Here is a 22,354-nt window from a genome sequence, read left to right as displayed (position 1 = left end):
TCATCCCCATATTGTTGTTTATTTTTGCTCTTTTGCACCCCAGTATTTCTACTTGCACATCATCATCTGCACATCTATCACTACAGTGTTAATCCTATAGTGTAATTATTTCGCCACTATGGCCTATTTATTGCCTTACCTCCCTAATCTTACTACATTTGCACACACTGTATATAGATTTTTCTATTGTGTTATTGACTGTATGTTTGTTTATCCCATGTCTAACACTGTGGGGTTGTTTTTGTCGCACTGCTTTGCTTTATCTTGGCCAGGTCGCAGTTGTAAACGAGAACTTGTTCTCAACTGGCCTACCTGGTTAAATAAAGGTGAAATAAATAAAAGTGTGACTTTGTCAGTAGCTTACACCAGGGTGTTACTTGATGGTTCTGCATATCGTTGTAGCCTATTTGTTCAGATTTGCTCATCAATCTATGTGAATATGCTAAAACATGCATATGTGTATTTGGTGGGAAGGGCATGGTTAAGACTGAAATCAGGATAGTACCTTTTCAACTTCAGTTGATATATAAAATACACAATAATGCAACTATGTCTTCATACTCTTGATGTAGATGTAGGAATAATGCCTTTGTGTCCTATTTATATATACACTACAAGTATATTTATATATACACTATATGGCCAAAAGTATGTGGAGACCCTTTTAAATAGTGGATTTGGATATTTCAGCCACACCTGTTGCTGACAGGTGTGGCTACCGAGTTCCAAACTGCCTCTGTAAGCATCTGTTCGTCAGGAGCTTCATGAGACGGTATTCCATGGCCGAGCAGCCGCACACAAGCCTAAGATCACCATGTGCAATGCCAAGCATTGGCTGCAGTGCTGTAAAGTTTGCTACCATTTGACTCTGGAGCAGTGGAAACAAGTTCTCTGGAGTGATGAATCACACTTCACCATCTGGCAGTCCAACTGCCGAATCTGGGTTTGGCAGATGCCAGGAGAACGCTACCTGCCCGAATGCATAGTGCCAACTGTAAAGTTTGGTGGATGATGAATAATGGTATGTTTTTCATGGTTTGGGCTCGGCCCCTTAGTTCCAGTGAAAGGAAATCTTAACGTTACAGCATACAATTACATTCTAGACGATTCTGTGCTTCTAACTTTGTGGAAACAGTTTGGGGAAGGGTCTTTCCTGTTTCAGCATGACAATGCCCCGTGCACAAAGCGAGGTCCACACGGAAATGGTTTGACAAGATCGGTGTGGAAGAACTTGACTGGTCTGCACAGAGCCCTGACCTCAACCCCATCGAACACCTTTGGGATGTATTGAAATGGAGACAGCGAGCCTGGCCTAATCGCCCAACATCAGTGTCCAACCTCACTAATAGTCTTGTGGCTGAATGGAAGAAAGTCCCTGCAGAAATTATCTAATTATCTAGTTGAAAGCCTTCCCAGAAGAGTGGAGGCTGTTATAGCAGCAACGGGGGGACCAATTCCATATTAATGCTCATGATTTTGGAATGAGATGTTCGACGAACAGGTGTCCACATACTTTTGGCCATGTGTATTTTATTTTTTTATCCCTAAGGGATAGCAGAAGTATTTGATGAAACACTGTCATATATGCCTATAAATGATGGTCATCTTTTTTGGGGGTGGGCGATGCATATTATTTTTGACCATATTGGTAAATGACGGAATGTCTTATCCATGGTTCTAAATAGTAAATCATTATTTTTGCAGATGGCGTTGAGGTTTCCACTGTAATTGACAACACTATTGGCAGTTGTCTGCATTCCCCTAGTAGTTTTAGGCTGCATTACACAGGCTGCCCAATTCTGACCTTTTTCAACTAATAGTATTTTGACCTATCAGATCAGATTTTTTGCAAATAATTAGACAAAAGATCAGAATTGGTCTGCCTGTGTAAACGCAGCTTTAGTTGAGCAACAGGTTGTGAACCAGTTCAATGTGTGGAGCTTATGTGCAACTGTGCTATTTATGAACGCTTACTGATGTGTGGAACCTTATATAGCCATTTGTTTACAGTAGAGATTTAACATAAGCTCTTTGTAGCCTATAGCTTAAAATGCTTTTTTTCAATGTTTTGTTTTTAGAATTAAAACTTTGCAGAAATGACGGTGTCCCCTTAATCCCACTGGAAGCAATTGCCATTGTTCTCTTCAACTACATTTTATGAATCAATTCATAAGTGTATGACGCAACCTAATCAAACTATACAATAATTACGAACAAGAAACAGCGGGTTGTACAATAAACAAGACAATTAAGTTTATGTGGATAACATAGGACCTAATGCCAACTGGAATTAAAGTTATGAACAGAACCATCCATATATGGTTCATGGGCTATTAACCAATGAAGATAACGATTGATGGCATTCTCTGTATCCAGGGGCGCCGCCAGAGATTTTGGGCCCCATGAAAAGATATCACATTGGGCCCCACCACCACAGGCCACACCAACCCTGCGCAGTTTCTGTAACCAAACACCTCCAGAACCCAATCGACCCATTCAAAGCTTTAAATATCTCTACATTTGCAGGCTTGCAACTCTCTTGTAGTCCAATATTTACTGTATGGTATTTACTGACAGTGAGCTGTGAAAATATAACACTGTGTAGACATGCATGCAACATTCTGCATACAGTGGAATTCACTATTTGATGCAAGACTGATACCCTCTATAAGAAATGTGCTAAATGCCATTTTTACAGTCTAAATGTAATTTTTATGGTGATGGAAAATTCTCTTAACATTAATGAAAAACTTAAAATAAGTATGACTTAAATATACATTAACATCTTCAATTAAAATAAATTAACATGATCATCTATAGAATTATATAACAAACAAAATAATAAAATCAGCAGCAGATTTTTTAAAACTAAGTATACATACCAACTAGAAAATAAGCAGCTGTAAAAGTGGAAATGGAAAATGGAAAACAAAATGAAAAGGAAAAGGCCTGATGGTGGCGCTAGAGGAAAGGTCAAGTGGTCACCAAATCAATAGGTTTCTTCCGCTTGGGGTCTTGATTGTGCACAACAAATTTTATGGCAATCCATTACTTTGAGATACATCTTGTTCTCAGCCTGTGGGCATCATGTGTGTAGTGATCCAATATCCATAGCCATGCCATTTACAGTTATCACTGGCCCAGGCTCAGCCTTACTCACCAAGAGCCCAGCGCTGAGACTTCTTGCTAGCAAAGTCCCTGATCAAGTTTGAGTTTGAGTTTCTTTTATTTTTACAGGGACAGTGCACATTAACCAACGTTTCAGTAAAAGTGCCGGTTTTAGCCAGCCGGCTAATTTTCAACCACAGTCCCTGGGCAGGTTATTAAAAACAATTACAATATAGACAATGATTGAGCAGTGAGCACAAGCAGAGCAACATAGGATAAGCAAGACATAGCATACAGACAGAGAAACATAGAACAAGCAAGACGTAGCATACAGACAGAGCAACATAGAACAAGCAAGACGTAGCATACAGACAGAGCAACACAGAACAAAAAGCAGAAAGACAAAATTCATAAAAGCAACAAAGTGTTTCCACACCTCACAAGATACAGACAACAGACATGGAAAGAGGCAACACACAGCTAGGGACCATGTTCACAAATCTGATTGACCTTTAGCCATGTATTCATACATTTTGTGAAAGTGTGATAGGTGGTGCAGTTATGTGTGTCTGATGGCAGTGTATTCCAGACATGGGAAGCTCTCACAGAGAAAGCAGATTTACTAAAGGTGCTTTTCCTTAAGGGATCTGTACAGTCACTTCTCATGGTGGACCTTGTGGATCTGCTGCCATTCGTTTGGGTTTTCTGTTTAACAAAAATACTGAGTGGAGGGGGAGCCAGGCCATTTAGGATCTTGAATACAAGACATGCGTCTGTGTATTGCACAAAATTTTCCCAACTCAGGAGCTCATGCTTTCTGAGGATGTAACAGTGATGAGGGCTATTGGGCTTCCTATCAAGCACTTTGAGAGCCTGTTTGTAGACAGACTGAATAGGTTTTAATGTTGTACAGCAAGCTTGGGCCCAACTAGTCAAGCAGTATGTTAATTGGGGGAGTATCATAGATTTGAAATACAGTTTTGCTACCTCTGTAGTCAAACAACTTCGTATAAATCGGAAATTAGCTAGGTTGAATTTGGTTATCTGAATGATCTTTTTCACATGCTATTTAAAAAAGAGGTTGGAATCAAGTATGATGCCAAAGTACTTAAAATCAGATACCACCTGAAGCTTCTCCCCTGACATATAGAGATCTGGTTCAGTAGCATCTCTTGCCCTCTTTGTAACGAACATGCAAACAGTTTTTCTCACAATGAGATGCAAATACGAGTCACTGAGCCACTTTGTAACCTGGACCATTACAGTAGTGAGTTCTTGTGCAGCTTGTTGTTTGCTCTTTGCATGCACATATATCACTGTATCATCTGCATACAATGGAACTTCAGACCCAGTACAGACAGAAGGCAGATCATTAATGTACAGGCTGAACAGGAGGGGCCCCAGTATTGACCCTTGGGGCACGCCCACATCATAGCTGAGAGTGGGCAACAGCTCATTGCTCACTCTGACACGATGAGTTCTGCCTTCAAGGTATGATTTCATCCATCTCAAGGGGGAAAAGTTGAACTTGGACAATTTTGTGATGAGAATCTCATGGTTAACAGTATCAAAAGCCTTCCTTAGGTCCAGAAACACAGCCCCAACAACGCCCCCTTTGTCCATCTTGGACTTCACATTTTCCAGAAGAAAGCAGTTGGCTGTTTCTGTGGAGTGTTTCGCTCTGAAGCCAAACTGCATGGAGTGTAATGTGTAAGTCTTTGATGTCCAGCTTTCTAGGTAACTGACTTTCCATGGACAGCGTGGCAAGACTGCAAAGACTGTCCTGGGACATAGTGACCTCAGATATTTACACAAAAAAATCAATTTTAGCTTACTGAAAGCTCTCTCGCCGCCAGCAACAGTCACAGACAGCAATGCAAAATATACGTAAAGCAATGCACACTTCTCCAAAAATGCTTTGCAGCTGTATCTTACAAATTGCATTCAGGAGACCAAGATGGGACAAGTTAGGGGGATATACAGTGTTCGTGTGTCTTAATTCATTTTTAACTCAGGTGTCAGATCTCTGGAATGCTTCATGATCAGTGGTTGGGACACAGAAGGGACTTTATCCTCACTAATCTGCCCAATTTTCAAAACAGAAGAATATTATTCTACACTTTTCACAGTGGTGTGGAACTTAATGTCCACACCACTGCTATGGATGTTGTCCAGAGCAGTAAAATACCACTGTGTTCTGAAACACCGTTGCTGCACTGTCCTGAGTTTTCTCCTCTTGAGAGGTCTCATCATGGAATCTCTTTTTTTCCCCTCTGGCGACCATGTTCCTTGCTAAATTGAGGTGCAACCCTCATTTGCATAGCAATCAGTGTTGCCTCAGACAGGAGAGATTCCCATCCATCTCTAAGAGGCTCATTGGATGATTACTTTTTGCCAAAAACAAGAAAAGAAAAAGAAACCGTTAGTTTTATTAGTGTGGCGCCCCTGTCTGTGTCATCCACGCATTGGTTTTGGTTCCTAATTTCAGTCTTTCGGTAAGGGAATACACAAACCATTGGCCTACATAAGAACACTTTTTTAGGTCCAGTAATCAAGAATACAATACAAAGTTTATTGAATCCTGTCAACCTCAACCTCTCTCCTTCCTTTAAACCACTTGTCTTGGTTTTTCTTTTCAAACACGTTGTTTCAAATACCCACAGAGGGTCGTGGTGATAAGGATATCTAACACAACCAAATGTGGAAGCTAAAAATGGTTGATCTCTTCCTGAAACACGTTTCCCTGTCACTATTATGTTTTTAACATGATTGTAAAAAAAGTTAGCTAATTAACACTGCAGGGCTTATCTTAACATAACTTAGTCATTATAATATTATAACATTTTCGTTTATCACTGGTATATTAATTAAATCCAGGCAGATAGATAATAAATACAATAATAATACAAATAATTATATTGCATTATTAGATTTGTACTATATTTTAAGCATACATTTTTGTATTATTATATAACTACTAGGCTTATATCACCTCAGAGAAAGGTCAATGAGAGCATTAAATAGGGGAGGTTAAATTGTTTTATTTTTGCTTCATTAATCATTCTACAAGGAAAACAGTCAATCAATCACCATCGATCTGGGAATTCGTTTGACCAGATAGACCTGACTTTTCATGCCACAATTCCAGAAGAGGTGTGCTAAAGACAATTGTTTCGTTTGAGTCGTTGCGGTTTTATTTCTTTAGGCTACTTTTCGAACTTCCCGCTGAAGATTACTTGAGTCAAAGTCCACTGGCTACATCAAAATGCAGTGGTTTGATGATGACCGATCCAAACCTCTTCGTGGCCATCCAGTCCCATCCCCCTCCCATGCGTCACCTCAAATGAACCACAACTGGTTTACTTACCTCTCCAAACCAACTTTTTGCATCCGTCAGCAACATTGCGACAGCAGCAAAGTGACTGATTGCAATGGAACACATCGAGTATTCAACATGAACCCAATCACGTTACACCTAATCTCGTCACACAATTTCGAAATAAAAATAGGCCTAGTTATAACATGTTTTGAATAGCCTATTATATAATATATTGTTTAAGGGATATTTATTAAACATATGTTACGCACACATTTGATTTATACATTTAAAATTCAACATCTCCCATATATGGGCCATGTTTGGGTGTAATGTTGTCTGGTGGGTTTGCAGTTGCCTCTGACCATTTGCATTGTATTTTATTAGGCTGTGTGGGGTCGCTGGACACTAAATACGCACCCAGGACAGAGAGAGATGTGGTGGGGGCTCAGGGGGTGGGGGCTCAGAGCTAGCGCCGTGATAAGCAGTGGTGTGGTGTGCGGTGGTCTCTCTGCATAGACAACTGTGCGGTGGTCTCTCTGAATTGTGATTGGTCACTCGACATATGTGGGGCCCTCCAACATCAAGAACGTGCAATTAATCATGTAGGCTAATTGGGAATCACGTGGACCAGACCGAGAGGGTTGGGGTTGGTTGATGGTAGGAAGAAGATGCTCCCTGGTCCTTTCAAATATTGACCAAGAGTGGAAACTGACCAGGGGAGAGATAAAGACGTGATCCAACGCGGAGCGGGGCCCGACACGTCCAGGCAAAAACACGGGGGACAGGGACTGATATAGACTAAAGACAAGCTGGACCGAACATGGCAGAAGGTAGGCCAATAATTTGGACTAAAACACTTTGCTTGGTTATTTGGTTTGATGCTATAGAGCCAAGGAGTCTCTGTTGGCCATAGATGAAGAGGTTTAGGGGGCCGGGTTACCTTGCATTGTCTTTTAGATCTTGGGTAATTATTATACAAATTCTTCCTTGTGACTCCCACCCCTCATTGTTTGGGGCGATAAGTTGCCAGACCCTTTTGTTTATTTCGCCCTCCCACTTTCCCACCGAAGTTAAGTTTTTGCTTTTCTGCGCATTTGGCATGAAAGTGGGAAACCGTGGGCATTACGCTGCTCGAAAGGGGAAAAGGATATCCTACATTAACTTGGGTGCTTCCTTTGACTCAAGGCGTGAATTGGCAATATGGGTTCTGTTTCTAACCAGGAATTCCCAGGTTGAGTAAAAATCTGACGATATATTGTGTTTAGTGTAGACTCTGTCTCCAAAGAGATACAGAATGAATACCAGCTTACGAATTTAAAATTGTGTACAGTATGGAACTATTTTGCTTTTTAAATTGCATAGTCAATACCAAAACATGCTTTATTTTGTTCGCAATAGACCAACCAGACTCAAGTTCTCGTGTTGTTGACAAAGTAGGCTCTTTATAAATGTAATTTTGTACACGAATTTTCAAATGTAGTCTTGTAAATGCAAATTGATTGGTTATATTTTCACAACGTAACTGTTTTCTGTCGCACAAACGCAGCTAACAAGAGGCCCATATAATTCAGTTCAACATTGGCCAGCCAATGATATACTATGTTTCGTCATTCGTTTCGTGTCGGCCTGTGTTGTTTCCTCACATACTAGTACACTTAATATATACTCACTATGAGTGTGAAATGTATAGGTCCTACGTGTGAAAGATTGAAATATAAGATGGGAGAATAACAAATAATTCTAGCCATAGATAGAATTCTAGTTTATTGTTATTACGGACCCTTACAATATTGTTGTTTATGTATTGAAATTATAGGTCTATATTTAGGCCTATGGATATGATTGGTTATTCGATCGGTTTTGCAACGATTTCTCCCCGTTTTCTACCCAATGGTTATGAATGCGTGAGGAAAAACAAGGAAAGAACAAAGCTGAATGGCAATTTTACGCGCACACTCCTCTCTTAGTGTTCTGGTAAATAGTAAAACGAACATTGTTTAACATATTGTTCTAAATTACAGGAGTCTGCAAGACCGAAGAGGATGAAGGACCAAGTACCGAGGAGGATTCGGAATCTTTCCACGGTGTCGGCGTATGTAAATGGTTCAACGTGCGCATGGGCTTTGGGTTTTTGTCCATGACCAACCGAGAGGGGGTCGCGCTCGAGTCTCCGGTCGATGTGTTCGTCCATCAGGTAAGAGGGGGGCCTTGGTTTTAAAATGAACTGCCTTACTGTACTGTCTAATTCCCACACCAAATATGTGGTGAATGGTGGCCCACTAAACATTGACACAGAATAACTTATTCAGGCAGTTTTCCTTCTCAAACGAACACGCCTTGCTGGCTTATCATGTGACCTCGTGGTCATGTACAGTGGGCTCCAAAATCATGGACACCCTTGATAAAGATGAGCAATAATGACTGAATAAAATAAATCATTCAAATACTAGGCTATATTGTATGCAATAAAAAAAAGTATTACTTTATACTAATACAATTGCTCAGAGAAATATATAGTATTGGTTATTGATCAAATTGGTTTGTGTGATATGATAAATCAAATCGTAACATATCGATCAGTTGTGCAACGATTTCTCCCCGTTTTCTAGCTAAGGGTTATTTACGCTGAGGAAAAACAAGGAAAGAACGAAGCTGAGCGGCCCAGTGGTTTAAGGCACTGCATCTCAGTGCTAGAGGCATCACTACAGACACTCGTTCAAATCCAGGCTGTATCACAACCAGCCGTGATTGGGAGTACCACAGGGGGAGCGCACAATTGCGTCGCCTATCGTCGTCTGGGTTTGGCAGGTGTAGGCCTTCATTGTAAATAATAATTGTACTTGCCTAGTTAAATACAAGTTTAGTTTAACAAGTAATATTTTGGGGGGTCAAAATAATTGACACCCCGAGAGATTCTTATAAATAATGTAGTCCAAATATTAATATTTGGTCCCATATCCCTAGCACTCAAATCAAATCAAATTTTATTTGTCACATACACATGGTTAGCAGATGTTAATGCGAGTGTAGCGAAATGCTTGTGCTTCTAGTTCCGACAATGCAGTAATAACCAACAAGTAATCTAACTAACAATTCCTAATCTACTGTCTTATACACAGTGTAAGGGGATAAAGAATATGTACATAAGGATATATGAGTGAGTGATGGTACAGAGCAGCATAGGCAAGATACAGTAGATGGTATCGAGTACAGTATATACATGTGAGATGAGTATGTAAACAAAGTGGCATAGTTAAAGTGGCTAGTGATACATGTATTACATAAGGATGCAGTCGATGATATAGAGTACAGTATATAGGTATGCATATGAGTTGAATAATGTAGGGTAAGTAACATTATATAAGGTAGCATTGTTTAAAGTGGCTAGTGATATATTTACAACATTTCCCATCAATTCCCATTATTAAAGTGGCTGGAGTTGAGTCAGTGTCAGTGTGTAGGCAGCAGCCACTCAATGTTAGTGGTGGCTGTTTAACAGTCTGATGGCCTTGAGATAGAAGCTGTTTTTCTGTCTCTCGGTCCCAGCTTTGATGCACCTGTACTGACCTCGCCTTCTGGATGATAGCGGGGTGAACAGGCAGTGGCTCGGGTGGTAGATGTCCTTGATGATCTTTATGGCCTTCCTGTAACATCGGGTGGTGTAGGTGTCCTGGAGGGCAGGTAGTTTGCCCCCGATGATGCGTTGTGCAGACCTCACTACCCTCTGGAGAGCCTTTCGGTTGAGGGCGGAGCAGTTGCCGTACCAGGCGGTGATACAGCCCGCCAGGATGCTCTCGATTGTGCCTCTGTAGAAGTTTGTGAGTGCTTTTGGTGACAAGCCGAATTTCTTCAGCCTCCTGAGGTTGAAGAGGCGCTGCTGCGCCTTCTTCACGATGCTGTCTGTGTGAGTGGACCAATTCAGTTCGTCTGTGATGTGTATGCCGAGGAACTTAAAACTTGCTACTCTCTCCACTACTGTTCCATCGATGTGGATAGGGGGGTGTTCCCTCTGCTGTTTCCTGAAGTCCACAATCATCTCCTTAGTTTTGCTGACGTTGAGTGTGAGGTTATTTTCCTGACACCACACTCCGAGGGCCCTCACCTCCTCCCTGTAGGCCGTCTCGTCGTTGTTGGTAATCAAGCCTACCACTGTTGTGTCGTCCGCAAACTTGATGATTGAGTTGGAGGCGTGCGTGGCCACGTAGTCGTGGGTGAACAGGGAGTACAGGAGAGGGCTCAGAACGCACCCTTGTGGGGCCCCAGTGTTGAGGATCAGCGGGGAGGAGATGTTGTTACCTACCCTCACCACCTGGGGGCGGCCCGTCAGGAAGTCCAGTACCCAGTTGCACAGGGCGGGGTCGAGACCCAGGGTCTCGAGCTTGATGACGAGCTTGGAGGGTACTATGGTGTTCAATAACTACATCAAGCTTGTGACTTTACAAACTTGTTGGATGATTTGCAGTTCATTGTGGTTGTGTTTCAGAGGGTCAAAGATCATACCCCCAAGACATTCTAACCTCCCCTGTTATTGTGAATGGTGAGAGGTTATCATGTCTTGGGGTTATGATACATTTGTAACTTGCTCACTCATCATTATTCACAATTCATTCAAGAGTAATTTTGACCCCTACCTTTCTTTCTCTGAGCAATTGTATTAGTATGAAATAATGTAAATACAAAAAATGCATGTACATACAATATAGCTCAGTATTTGAATTATCTATTTTATACAGTCATTATTACTTTATCAAGGGTGTAAACAATTTCCAATAGTGTGTAACTGCAGCCCGCATTTCGGGCCGTTCCTGCATGTGGGCATTCCCCCCACAGTGACACCTCTAGCACTGAGATGCAGTGCCTTAGACCACTAATCAACAAATCACTTTGCATCAATGATAACTACTCATTATTTGTAGATCAGTCAGATGCAATTTACCCACTACGCATCACGAATTTGAAGCTCTCAAACATGATCAGTGTCTTTTCATCCTCATGGTGTCCAGGTCCCATGAGTGAATTGGGAAACTATCCAGGTTAACCCATCCTGACTAGTAGTGAAGGGGGGGGCACCCTTTTCCCTTAAGGTTTCCATGTGAGTGAGACCCTTCTAGCTGAGAAGATAAAGGCTTAGCATCTCATTGAGAGAAGTCCACTTTAGCTGTTCATTCACTTCAGATTCCTGAAATCTAAGTGATTAAAGCCTCCATGCTCCTGTCTCCTCTCTGCCAAGTCTATGTTAATGGTAAAGGAGGGAGGGAGATTTGAGGTTTACTATAACCCCAAAGTCACCATGGGGCACTCTGTTCACAACGCTGACATCAGCAAACCGCTTGCCCAAACAACACCACACACGCTGTCTGTCTTCTGCCCGGTACTGTTGAAACCGACATTCATCTGTGAAGAGTGTACTTTTCCAGTGTGCCAGTGGCCATCGAAGGTGAGCATTTGCCCACTGAAGTCGGTTACGACGCCAACCTGCAATCAGGTCAAGACCCTGGTGAGAACGATGAGCTTCCCTGAGATGATTTCTGACAGTTTGTGCGGAAGTTCTTCAGTTGTGCAAACACAGAGTTTCACCAACTGTCCGGGTGGCTGGTCTTAGACAATCCCGCAGGTGAAGAAGCCAGATGTGGAGGTCATTGGCTGGCATGGTTACACCTGGTCTGCGGTTGTGAAGGCAGGTTGGACGTACTGACAGATTATCTAAATTGACATTGGAGGCGGCTTTTAGAGTGGCCTTTTATTGTCCCCACACAAGGTGCACCTGTGTAATGATCATGCTGTTTAATCTGCTTCTTGATATGCCACACCTGTCAGATGGATGGATTATCTCGGCGAAAGGAGAAATGCTCACTAACAGGGATTTAAGCAATTTTGTGAACAAAATTTGAGAGAAATAAGCTTTTTTAACTAATCTGTTATTTATTTACTTTATTGAACCTTTATTTAACTAGGCAAGTGTTAATTTGATGTGTTAAGATAGCCAGGAATAAATGCTCCTTAAAGGGGTCTACACAGTCTACCCAAACGGAGCCGAAAGGAGGTCCGTTTGCGTCGTTCTCTACATACTGTGGTTCTACAATGCATTCGGAAAGAATTCAGACCCATTTTCCACATTTTGTTACGTTACAGCCTTATTCTAAAATTGATTCAATTGCTTTTCCCCCTCATCAATCTGCACACAATAACCCATAATGACAAAGCAAAAACAGCTTTTTAGAAAATGTAGAAAATGTATTGCAAATAAGAAACTGAAATATCACATTTGCATAAGTATTCAGACCCTTTACTCAGTACATTGTTGAAGCACCTTTGGGAGCGATTACAGCCTTGAGTCTTCTTGGGTATGACGTTACAAGCTTGGCACACCTGTATTTGGGGAGTTTTTCCCATTCTGCTCTGCAGATCCTCTAAAGCTCTGTCAGGTGGATGGGGAGCGTCGCTGCACAGCTATTTTCAGGTCTCTTCTGAGATTTTAATTTGGGTTCACATCCGGGCTCTGGCTGGGCCACTCAAGGAAATTCAGAGACATGTCCCGAAGCCACCCATGCGTTGTCTTTGCTATGTGCTTAGGGTCGCTGTCCTGTTGGAAGGTTAACTGTTGCCCCACTCTGAGGTCCTGATTGCTTTGGAGCAGGTTTTCATCAAGGATCTCTCTGTACCTTGCTCCGTTCATCTTTACCTTAATCCTGACTAGTCTCCCAGTCCCTGCGGCTGAAAAACATCCCCACAGCATGATGCTGCCACCACCATGCTTCGCTGTAGGGATGGTGCTAGGTTTCCTCCAGACGTGACTCTTGGCATTCAGGCTTGGTTTTATCAGACCAGAGAATCATATTTCTGATGGTCTGAGAGTCTTTAGGTGCCTTTTGGCCAGGTCCCAAGTGGGCTATTATGTGCCTTTTATTGAGAAGTGGCTTCCCTCTGGCCACTCTACCATAAAGGCCTGATTGGTGGAGTGCTGCAGAGATGGTTGTCCTTCTGGAAAGGTCTCCAATCTCCACAGAGGACTGTTGAGCTCTGTCAGAGGGACCATCGGGTTCTTGGTCACCTCCCCGACCAAGACTCTTCTCCCCCAATTGCTCAGTTTGGCCGGGGGGGGGCAGCTCCAGGAAGAGTCTTGATGGTTCCAAACTTCTTCCATTTAAGAATGGTGGAGGCCAATGTGTTCTTGGGGACTTTCAATGCTGCAGACATTTTTTTGGTACCCTTCCCCAGATCTACACAATCCTGTCTCGGAGCTCTACGGACTATTCCGTCGACTGAATGGCTTGGTTTTTGAACTAACATGCACTGTTAACTGTGGGACCTTATTTAGTGGGGCGGCAGGTGGCCTAGTGGTTTTAGCCAGAGTAACCAAAAGGTTGCAAGATGAATCCCAGAGCGGACAAGGGAGAAGTCTGTTGTTCTGGCAGTTAACCCACTGTTCCTAGGCCGTCATTGAAAATAAGAATTTGTTCTTAACTGACTTGCCTAGTTAAATGAAGGTAAAATAAAAAATAAATAAAAAATAGACAGGTGTGTGCCTTTCCAAATAATGTCCAGTTAATTGAATTTACAGGTGGACTCCAATCAAGTTGTCGAAACATCTCAGGGATGATTAATGGAAACAGGATGCACCTGAGCTCAATTTCGAGTCTCATAGCAAACGGTCTGAATATTTATGCAAATAAGTTATTTCTGTTTTTAATTTTTAATACATAAGACTGTGTAGAGCCCTAATCCTCACACACATTGCACCGAAAGTGGATCCATCTTTTGTCTGCCGATCGTTTAGCATGCAGTGTTTTAGGAACCACCACCTGTAGACCTACGACCGACACCATTTTTCATCTGATTCTACATGTAAAATCAGTGCACACTCGCTTCGCAAATTACGTTCAGAAGTGTGGAGTACTGAGCAAATGGTATTGGTGTATCTGAGCCATTACTTTCAGAACCGCTGCTTTTTAGACCATTTATTTCAGCTATTTGAACTTTTAACCCGTTGAAATGGCCAGGACTACAATCATGCCCCAAATATAATATAAATCTATTTCTCAGTAAGTAATTTGTAAGACTAAAAACTTATTTCATTCTTCCCAGAATGCAGACATCTCTCTTCTGGTGCTGACATTCTAGATTCCAAGCCTTTTAAAGATTATGTTTCAATAAGTGAACAATATCTGTTAACGATGTAACTGGGACAATGGCCTCCTGAACCCTGTCCTTTGACATCTTAAGTGGTGACTTCTCCACTGATTTCCTCCCCTAGCCATCAGGGTTCAGGTCAATTACATTTCATTTCAATTCAGGAAGCAAACTCAATGCTTGAAAAATTCAGAATTGGAATGAAAGTTAACTTCTTGAATTTAAATGGTAGTGACCCCAACCTTGCTAGCCATTGTTAGGAAGGCGAGAACACGTGTGTCCAATGTTCATTCATGATGGGATGGATGGGAGTTATGGTTACGGTGTATTATGGCAATGGGGCTTTGGCCCTGAAATTAGTCTCTGCGTGTCAGGTAGAGAACATGAACTCCTGGGGCCTGCTGGCCTTTGTGTGCAGGTGAACAATAAGACCACGAATCCCAATGAAGCATGCTCCTCTCGGCCGTGACCGAGCCCCTCAGCCCCTCTTTGTCCTAGCAGCAATCCCTTCCCGTTGTCAGCTCTCTCTCTCTCTCTCTCTCTCTCTCTCTCTCTCTCTCTCTCTCTCTCTCTCATCGTATGTCTTCATTCATCTACCCCGCTCTGTTTTATTCAAGCTAGTATGGACATAGCCTACAGTAGAGCTTCATATCGCCCTCCAATACACTTCACCAGTTTGGTAGGATTTAAGGCCATATTAGGAGTCTCCTTTCTCGTTCCACATGGTATGTTCTCTGTGTTGGGGGTGTGTATGGATGAACCTACCCACTCCTGTGGAGCAGGGGAGGTCACACGTGTGATGGGAAGTGGGTTAACAGTCACTGGAGCCAACACACAATGGAGCAGCTTTTCAAGGGGGCACTTCTGTCACCCAAATGGAATTATGGAGGACCCATTGTGTGTCCCAGATCTGCTTGTAACTTCACAGCAGATGCTCATCAGTGACCATTACAGTATTAAGGAACTGTTCACTTTACTGTAATTCTCCTCCTACAGATGCTATTGCATTGCTAGTTTTCATTACACAATAGATGCAGTTCTTTGTAGGCCATGTGGCTTGTATTTGAATTAGTGTCCTGGTTAAAATGCGATCTATGGCACATGCTTTTATTTTCAAGCTAGCCTAATTGTAACCGTTTAAACCTTCCCCTCACAGCAACTGCACAGTTACACACACGTTGCTGTTGATATTTGAAGCAATATGCAGAGAAGGCTGTCAAAGAAGGATAAATCAGATTGTGGCCGTTTCCCATTCACAGATTAGTCCTAGTCCTGGACTAAACGGCATTTTCAATGGATTGAGCTGGCTTTTCATGTCAAGGGCTAGACTAAATCTGGGTCTGGGAATTCACCTCCTAGTCTTTGAAATATACCCTTAAGATTGCCTCAAATAATATAAGATCATCCCAGCCTGACAATGGCAGCCATTGACAGTTCTGGAGAGGAAATCCTCTGTGGTGAGCATGGCTGATGTCTTTCCTCTCCTAAATTGGGTCCATGAACTCAGACAAATGGCACTTGGTGCCTAGGAAATACCTAAATGAGGTGGCATAGCCATCAGTCTTGTCCTGACACTGACCTGAGCATGAGAGAAATTTTTGGGGTTTTGGTTGTAGAGTTCTGTTCGCAGCTAAATATTGATCACCCTCTAATAGTGAAATTCTCAAAGGTCAGTTGAAACTTCTGATAGGAAACACCAGGTTTCATTGCTAATCATATCAAAATCAATGATATCTGCTGCCTGGTTGCAGATATACCATACCACCAATCCAACAGCTCCTTTGGAGGGTTCTTGTTTTACCCAGGCTGCCTCTGGCATTATACCCCTTAATGCACAGCCCATTCCCCTTTTTCATAGCCTCCCCTTTCCTCCCTCCCTCATTTTCCCCTCCTCCAAAGCTGTTTTTTATCTCATGGCTGAATGTCTCTCTGCTGAACAGCGCTGCCTGGGTCAACTGAGGTGAAGGCAGCAGAATGGGATCCGAAATCTGTAGGATACTGTATCCTAAAGTACTGGGTCGTATTCATTTGGCACCAATAAAACAGGATGGGACTATTTTAGTTTTGCGCTTCATAACGTTTCAAACGTTGTGTGCCCTTATGAACACAAACCTGGTTTGATGTTAGCATAGTCTTTAGCGTTAATCTAAAGATCATGGTGTTGATTGTGTCCATACTCTTTGGCTGTTGAATGCTTTCAGGCTTTGAGTTGATATTGATTCCATGCTTAATGTGTCACATTTGAGTAAAACAATCAACCGATTATTAACTCAAAGCATGCAGGTACCTATCACTTGGAGTGACGATGTGTTGATTCTCAACTTATCTGCGTGTCTCTCTGCCAGACAACCATCCAAGGAATGTTTCCCTGAACACCCACCCCCTTCCCCACCCCCCAACCCTATCCCTCCCAGCAAGAATCCTGCAGTGGTGGTTAGTGTGTTAGTGGTTCTTTGTGATGTAGTTGGGAAGAGAGGTTGGGGGGTAGGGGACATTGTAATGCGGAATGCAGGTCCTTTGGCAGAGGGGGATGGGTGAAGGTTATCACATCAGGTTTACCACTCAAACACAAGAGACTCACAGGCCAGTGTGGCCAGTGTTGGGCAACAGACCAATGCAGACTAGGGAGGGAGGACAAATAGTCCGTCTGACAATAAGAGGCTTTGTAGTTGTTGTTTATTTATGAGGCGAGACAGAATGGTCAACAGTCAGGAGACTTAGGACAGATGCCAGATAGCACCTATCTCTGTTAAAAAAGTTTGAAGACAGCATAGTGTTCACAGAGGGTCACTCCTGAGCGTCTCCCCTGGCCGACTATTAGTTGATTTGTTAGCTGATGCTGCAAGGTCTTTGTGATTGCGTCGTCATTGATTTGGAGCATATCATGCAGCTCGACTTAAGACCTGCTCGTAAGGATGTGTAACGACTAAACAATCCTCCAAGATATGTTTGAAATGCCCCGTGGAAAGTCCATCTCTATGTTCAAAATGGGATGTTTGATATGACCATATTCACAAGAGTCTCAAATTAGGAGTGCTATTAAAGGATACACCTTTCCTTTTAGATCATAATGACTCGAATGATATGGAGAGCGGGAGCTGATCCCCGATGAATTTGGAAAGGGGCACAGGAATGAAGGTGAAACTTCTAATAGTATTCTGATGTTTCCTTCTACTGTCTTTCTCTCCCCTCCAGAGTAAGCTGCACATGGAGGGCTTCCGCAGCTTGAAGGAGGGCGAGGCGGTCGAGTTCACCTTCAAGAAGTCAGCCAAAGGCCTGGAGTCCCAGAGAGTCACTGGGCCAGAGGGCACACACTGTGTGGGCAGCGAGAAGAGACCCAAAGGCAAGAGCGTCCAGAAACGGCACTCCAAGGGAGATAGGTAAGTGCCTGCCTTGTATTCCCACTCTGTACATCGAATGGGGACAAGGAAAACACTAAACTGTATACACTGAAACAGAAAGTAATTCCTGCAAATATTCAAAAAAGCTATATAACACAAATGTTAGGTGAAGAAGAGGTGGTTCACAAAATGAAAATGGACAGAAAATGCCTTATCAGATAAGCAACAATGTACTTATTCATCTCACACACATACCACTATGTACACCATAGTAGGGGTCTAACATACTCAAAGATGGTGGGCCAAAGTATTTTCTTTATCGTGGTTGGATCTCACATCTGCAATAGTCCATCCATTTTGGATATGATGCAAAAGGTTGTTTTATCCTGTTCTGTCCTGTTCTTCTTTTCCTTGACCCCCACCCCTGGCTGTGGTTAGGGTCACACAGGCAGGCTTGGCGTGTGACCTGGATCAATACCTGTTTAATTCTAGACGTCCCTTGTGGATTTACACCCAGAGGTTCTCTCTTGAAAACCCTTTTCCAAACCTCTTCCACAAAATGTGTTTTTGTGGTGGTAACCTGAACTGGTAACATGAATGTTTCTGAGTCACTTTCGATGTGGATTATAATTATCCTGCAATTACAGTTTAGAAGTAGTAAAATATGAAATATTACTCATGTTAGTTATAATAACATGCAAAAATAAGAGTTATTTGGGCTTGTCCCTTTAAAATAGCTCTTAATGGTTCTTGGTAGAACCATTTTATCTAAGAACCCTTCTAGAAGTCTTTTTTCCATTGAGAAGGTTCCGAAGAACCCTTTTGCATGAAAAAGGTTCCATACCCCACTACTTGCATAATGCATTCCTTTTAAAATCCACAAATCCCTTCGCTTTTTCTCACCATAAAGTAAAGTAAACGGGAGAGGCGGGCCAGCATTGTGCGTCCTTTGTCCGTTGTGGATATTGTGATGGGTTAGAGAGGGGTATCAATGTGGCCTCCTGTCAGTTGTGATTATGCCCAGAGTGTAGTCAGGGTGAGAATGGAGATGGTTACGGCCTCAAAGAGTCCTGGGAGGCCTGTGGCGCACGATTCACTCTCCCCAGACTATACTGGTCCTTATAAGAGGAATCGTATGGGGCCAGCTCCAACATTTTCAATGGAGAATAAGATCAACTGTTTTATAGAATGTCTTGAACATTAGTTAGTACATAGGTCTAAGATAATAAAAGATTTTTGTCAATGGCATATTCAATATTCTTTATTAGGTGGCGGTGTTTGCATGGGATTAGAAACAGAGGGCCCTGTTTCTAATGTGTGTTATCTGGACTCTAATATGGCCATAGTCAGGCACAATTTATTTTCTGATTCTACCTTAAGGTGTCCACATTCTTCCGTGCTGAAACAGTTCGGATCAGTTTGTGCATATATTATGATGACATTTTGTGATGTTTTTGTTCATTTTGGACTTCGGTGAGGGCTTTTTCGGTTGTTTGGCCACACTAAATGTTTTCTTCGGTAGCCGAAGTCTACGCCCCTTCGTTGGTGATTGGTCAACAATAAGGGTTCATCAGTAAAGCCTTTGTTGTCATTCAACGAGAGACGACTCGTTTTCATGTACATTTTGTTATTGAGAAATACTGCACCAAACATCTTAGTTAGACGGAAAATTGCGTGACTAAGATCTCCTCTGCAAAAACGTCAAAATTAATGACAGATTTCTTGCATTATCTTAGATTAATTCAGATTATTTTGAGGAAGGGTACTGGCTACGGCGACTCAAAATGGACAAACAGTACTATTGCAACTTTTTTTTTCTTCAAGTGAAGGTATTTCAAGGGAGTATGCAATCACACGCGTTTGGTTCGCCAAGCCGACATCGGCTAGTTGGCATCCGAACTGAAGCATGCTGACGCCTTTAGTAGGTAAATATGATGCAGGGAGGGGAAAAAACCCTGTCCATTTAATTGATAACAGATGTAGGAGCCCGGGAGGGGGTTAGAGGTCACTGTAACCATGGCAACCATGGTGTATGACTAAAATGTAGGGGGTTGGGGTTGCGGGGGTTAGAGAGGACTGCGGAGGTCAGAGTTGGGAGATCATTGCTGCAGCTGTTTAGACAAAGGACCATTTCCCTTTTCCTGCTCGCGCTCCCTGATCGATGTTGAGACAGTTGGGCCAGGCCAGAGCTTCTGTGTTGGTACACCTTGACACCAATCCAACAGCCAGTGGTACAAGCAAATGTGGTACAAGTACAAGCAACTGACCCCCCTGAGCCTCCCCTGACCAAGCCTCATCTGCATCATTGGGGGAAGGAGGTCTTCAATAGCTCCTCAGTGGCACAGCAGCGGTGACAGCCCCACTCCCCATCTGTCAGCCGCCCCTGGACGCGTGGCTATTTTATAGGTCCGGTTTAAACTGAACCTATCAAAGGAAGGCTACTCTTATGGCTACCATTGACCCTAACCCTTCTGCATGGACTGTGATATTCTGTGTACGTTCTATGGAGAAGGAATATAATTGATGTAGCTAAAAAAGACCTCATTGCAGCAAAGTACTGTGTATAAAGAATGAAAAGGGCGGTTAATTTGTAGATGGGAGGCCATTCAAAGTAACAAATAGCCTACTGAAACATACAGAGAAGAAATGCTTTTATAAATAGCGTACATCCTGTATTCAATTTGCATTTGCACATGAGGTAGAACAAAGATCATTTGCACTTTTTAACCCACTTTTAATCATCCTATTCTCATAAAAAAGGTTGGTCATATGCAGCGCTAGAGGCGTCACTACAGACCCTGGTTTGATTCCAGGCTGTAACATAAACAGACGTGATTGGGAGTCGCATAGATCGGCTCACAATTGTCACAGCGTCATCCGGGTTAGGCCGTCATTGTAAATAAGAATTTGTTCTAAACTGACTTGCCTAGTTAAATAAAGATTAAATAAAATAAATAAATAGGCCACAGCATGGAATTGGCCAGATTTCTTGGTCTGCTCTGCTGCAGCACTAGCCTAACTGGCATATGCTGCCCTCTTGTGGATTGCAGGTGACAGCGCATCTCACTCAATTCGAGATCAGGGGCCATATGTAGGGAAGGTCAGTCAGTTGTACAACTGAATGCATTCTACTGAAATGTGTCGAACGCATTTAACTCAACCCTTCTGAATCAAAGAGGTGCGGGGGGGGGCTGCCATCGATATCCACGTCATCGGTACCCAGGGAGCAGTTGTTGTTGGGGGTTAACTGTCTTGCTCAGGGGCAGAATGGCAGATTTTTACCTTGTTGGCTCGGGGATTCGATCCACCAACTTTTTGGTTACTGGCCGAACACTCCTATCAATGTAGGATCTTAATTTGAGCCAGTTTGCTAAAGCAGGAAAATAATCCTGCAGCAATAAGAAATGTAAATTATTTTGTGGATTACAATTACTGGACATTTTTGTAGGTGTTGAGATACATTTTTCTATAGGGAAAATCAAGTCTGAAATTTCTAAGTGGAAATGACGAACTTCAGAAGCCTTTTTATATCTCAAATACACTACAGGTTTTTTGCATCGCTGGAAAGTTCTCCTGCAACCGGGTGATCAAATTAAGATCCTACATCTGTAAGATCAGGGCCTCACTGTCCATACAATCCTATTCATTGTGATATAAAGGCTGATCCTAAATCAGCACCCCTACTCTGAAATGCTTGATACATATGGCCCAGTCCTGCATTTATCAGCCTGGTTCAGGGGATCCGTTTGAACAAGGCGAGGTGCAGAATCGCTAATCTTCATCACATAACAAGTAGTTATTTGAGAGGGGATTTGTAGATCATGATTCTGTGCAGTGTCTTCAAGCTCAAACGCGCACTTTGTCTTGTTTTTTAGGTGCTACAACTGCGGAGGCCTGGACCACCATGCCAAGGAGTGCAAGTTGCCGCCCCAGCCCAAGAAGTGCCATTTCTGCCAGAGCATTTCCCACATGGTCGCCAACTGCCCAATCAAAGCACAGCAGTCCTCGCCACGTTCTCAGGGAAAGCCCTCCTCCTTGAAAGGGGACGAGGAGGAACACGGCCACTCGGCCCCTCTCCCCGTGAGCTCCGATTGAACGAGGAGACGCAGGAAGGAAGCTTGGGGAAGCTTTACTGGATAGATGGCCGCTAAATTTCCTTTCAACTGTATAAGACGCTTTTGGAACTACCTCAGGTTTTTGTAAACAAAACGATCATGAAGAAAGAATGTTACTGAAGTTAATATTTTGTGGTGTAACACTCACAAATACAGCTGTATTATTATAGCACTCAGGAAATATTTGTAAAAATGTATGGAACCGCTATTGAGGGGTTTAAACTTGTAATAAGTTATGGCACATCACATATTATTTTGATGTCTTTATAGAATAGAAAGTTGTTTATTTTTCACTGAGCAGATCATGAGAAACCATGCCACACACACTATCATGCTACTAT

At 42.6% G+C, this 22,354-nt stretch overlaps 1 protein-coding gene across 1 annotated transcript; it reads left to right on the top strand.

Annotated features, from left to right (window-relative positions):
- The first annotated feature begins 7,247 nt into the window (after positions 1–7,247).
- Positions 7,248–21,993, top strand: LOC135521232 (protein lin-28 homolog A-like). Its single transcript, XM_064947157.1, has 4 exons — positions 7,248–7,257; positions 8,449–8,621; positions 17,753–17,937; positions 21,774–21,993. Exons 1-4 carry the CDS (start codon positions 7,248–7,250, stop codon positions 21,991–21,993), a joined length of 588 nt encoding a protein of 195 aa, XP_064803229.1.
- The last annotated feature ends 361 nt before the right edge of the window (positions 21,994–22,354 follow it).

The sequence above is a fragment of the Oncorhynchus masou genome, chromosome 29, assembly GCF_036934945.1.
Source record: "Oncorhynchus masou masou isolate Uvic2021 chromosome 29, UVic_Omas_1.1, whole genome shotgun sequence".
NCBI classification, from domain to species: domain Eukaryota; kingdom Metazoa; phylum Chordata; class Actinopteri; order Salmoniformes; family Salmonidae; genus Oncorhynchus; species Oncorhynchus masou.
Note: the sequence above shows the minus strand (reverse complement) of the source record. Positions and strands in the feature narration are given on the sequence as shown.

Excerpts from the sequence above, each read along its gene's own strand:
- LOC135521232 (XM_064947157.1), top strand. Across the intron at positions 8,622-17,752 it reads TCGATGTGTTCGTCCATCAG|AGTAAGCTGCACATGGAGGG; the intron begins GTAAGAGGGGGG and ends TCTCCCCTCCAG. Across the intron at positions 17,938-21,773 it reads CGGCACTCCAAGGGAGATAG|GTGCTACAACTGCGGAGGCC; the intron begins GTAAGTGCCTGC and ends CTTGTTTTTTAG.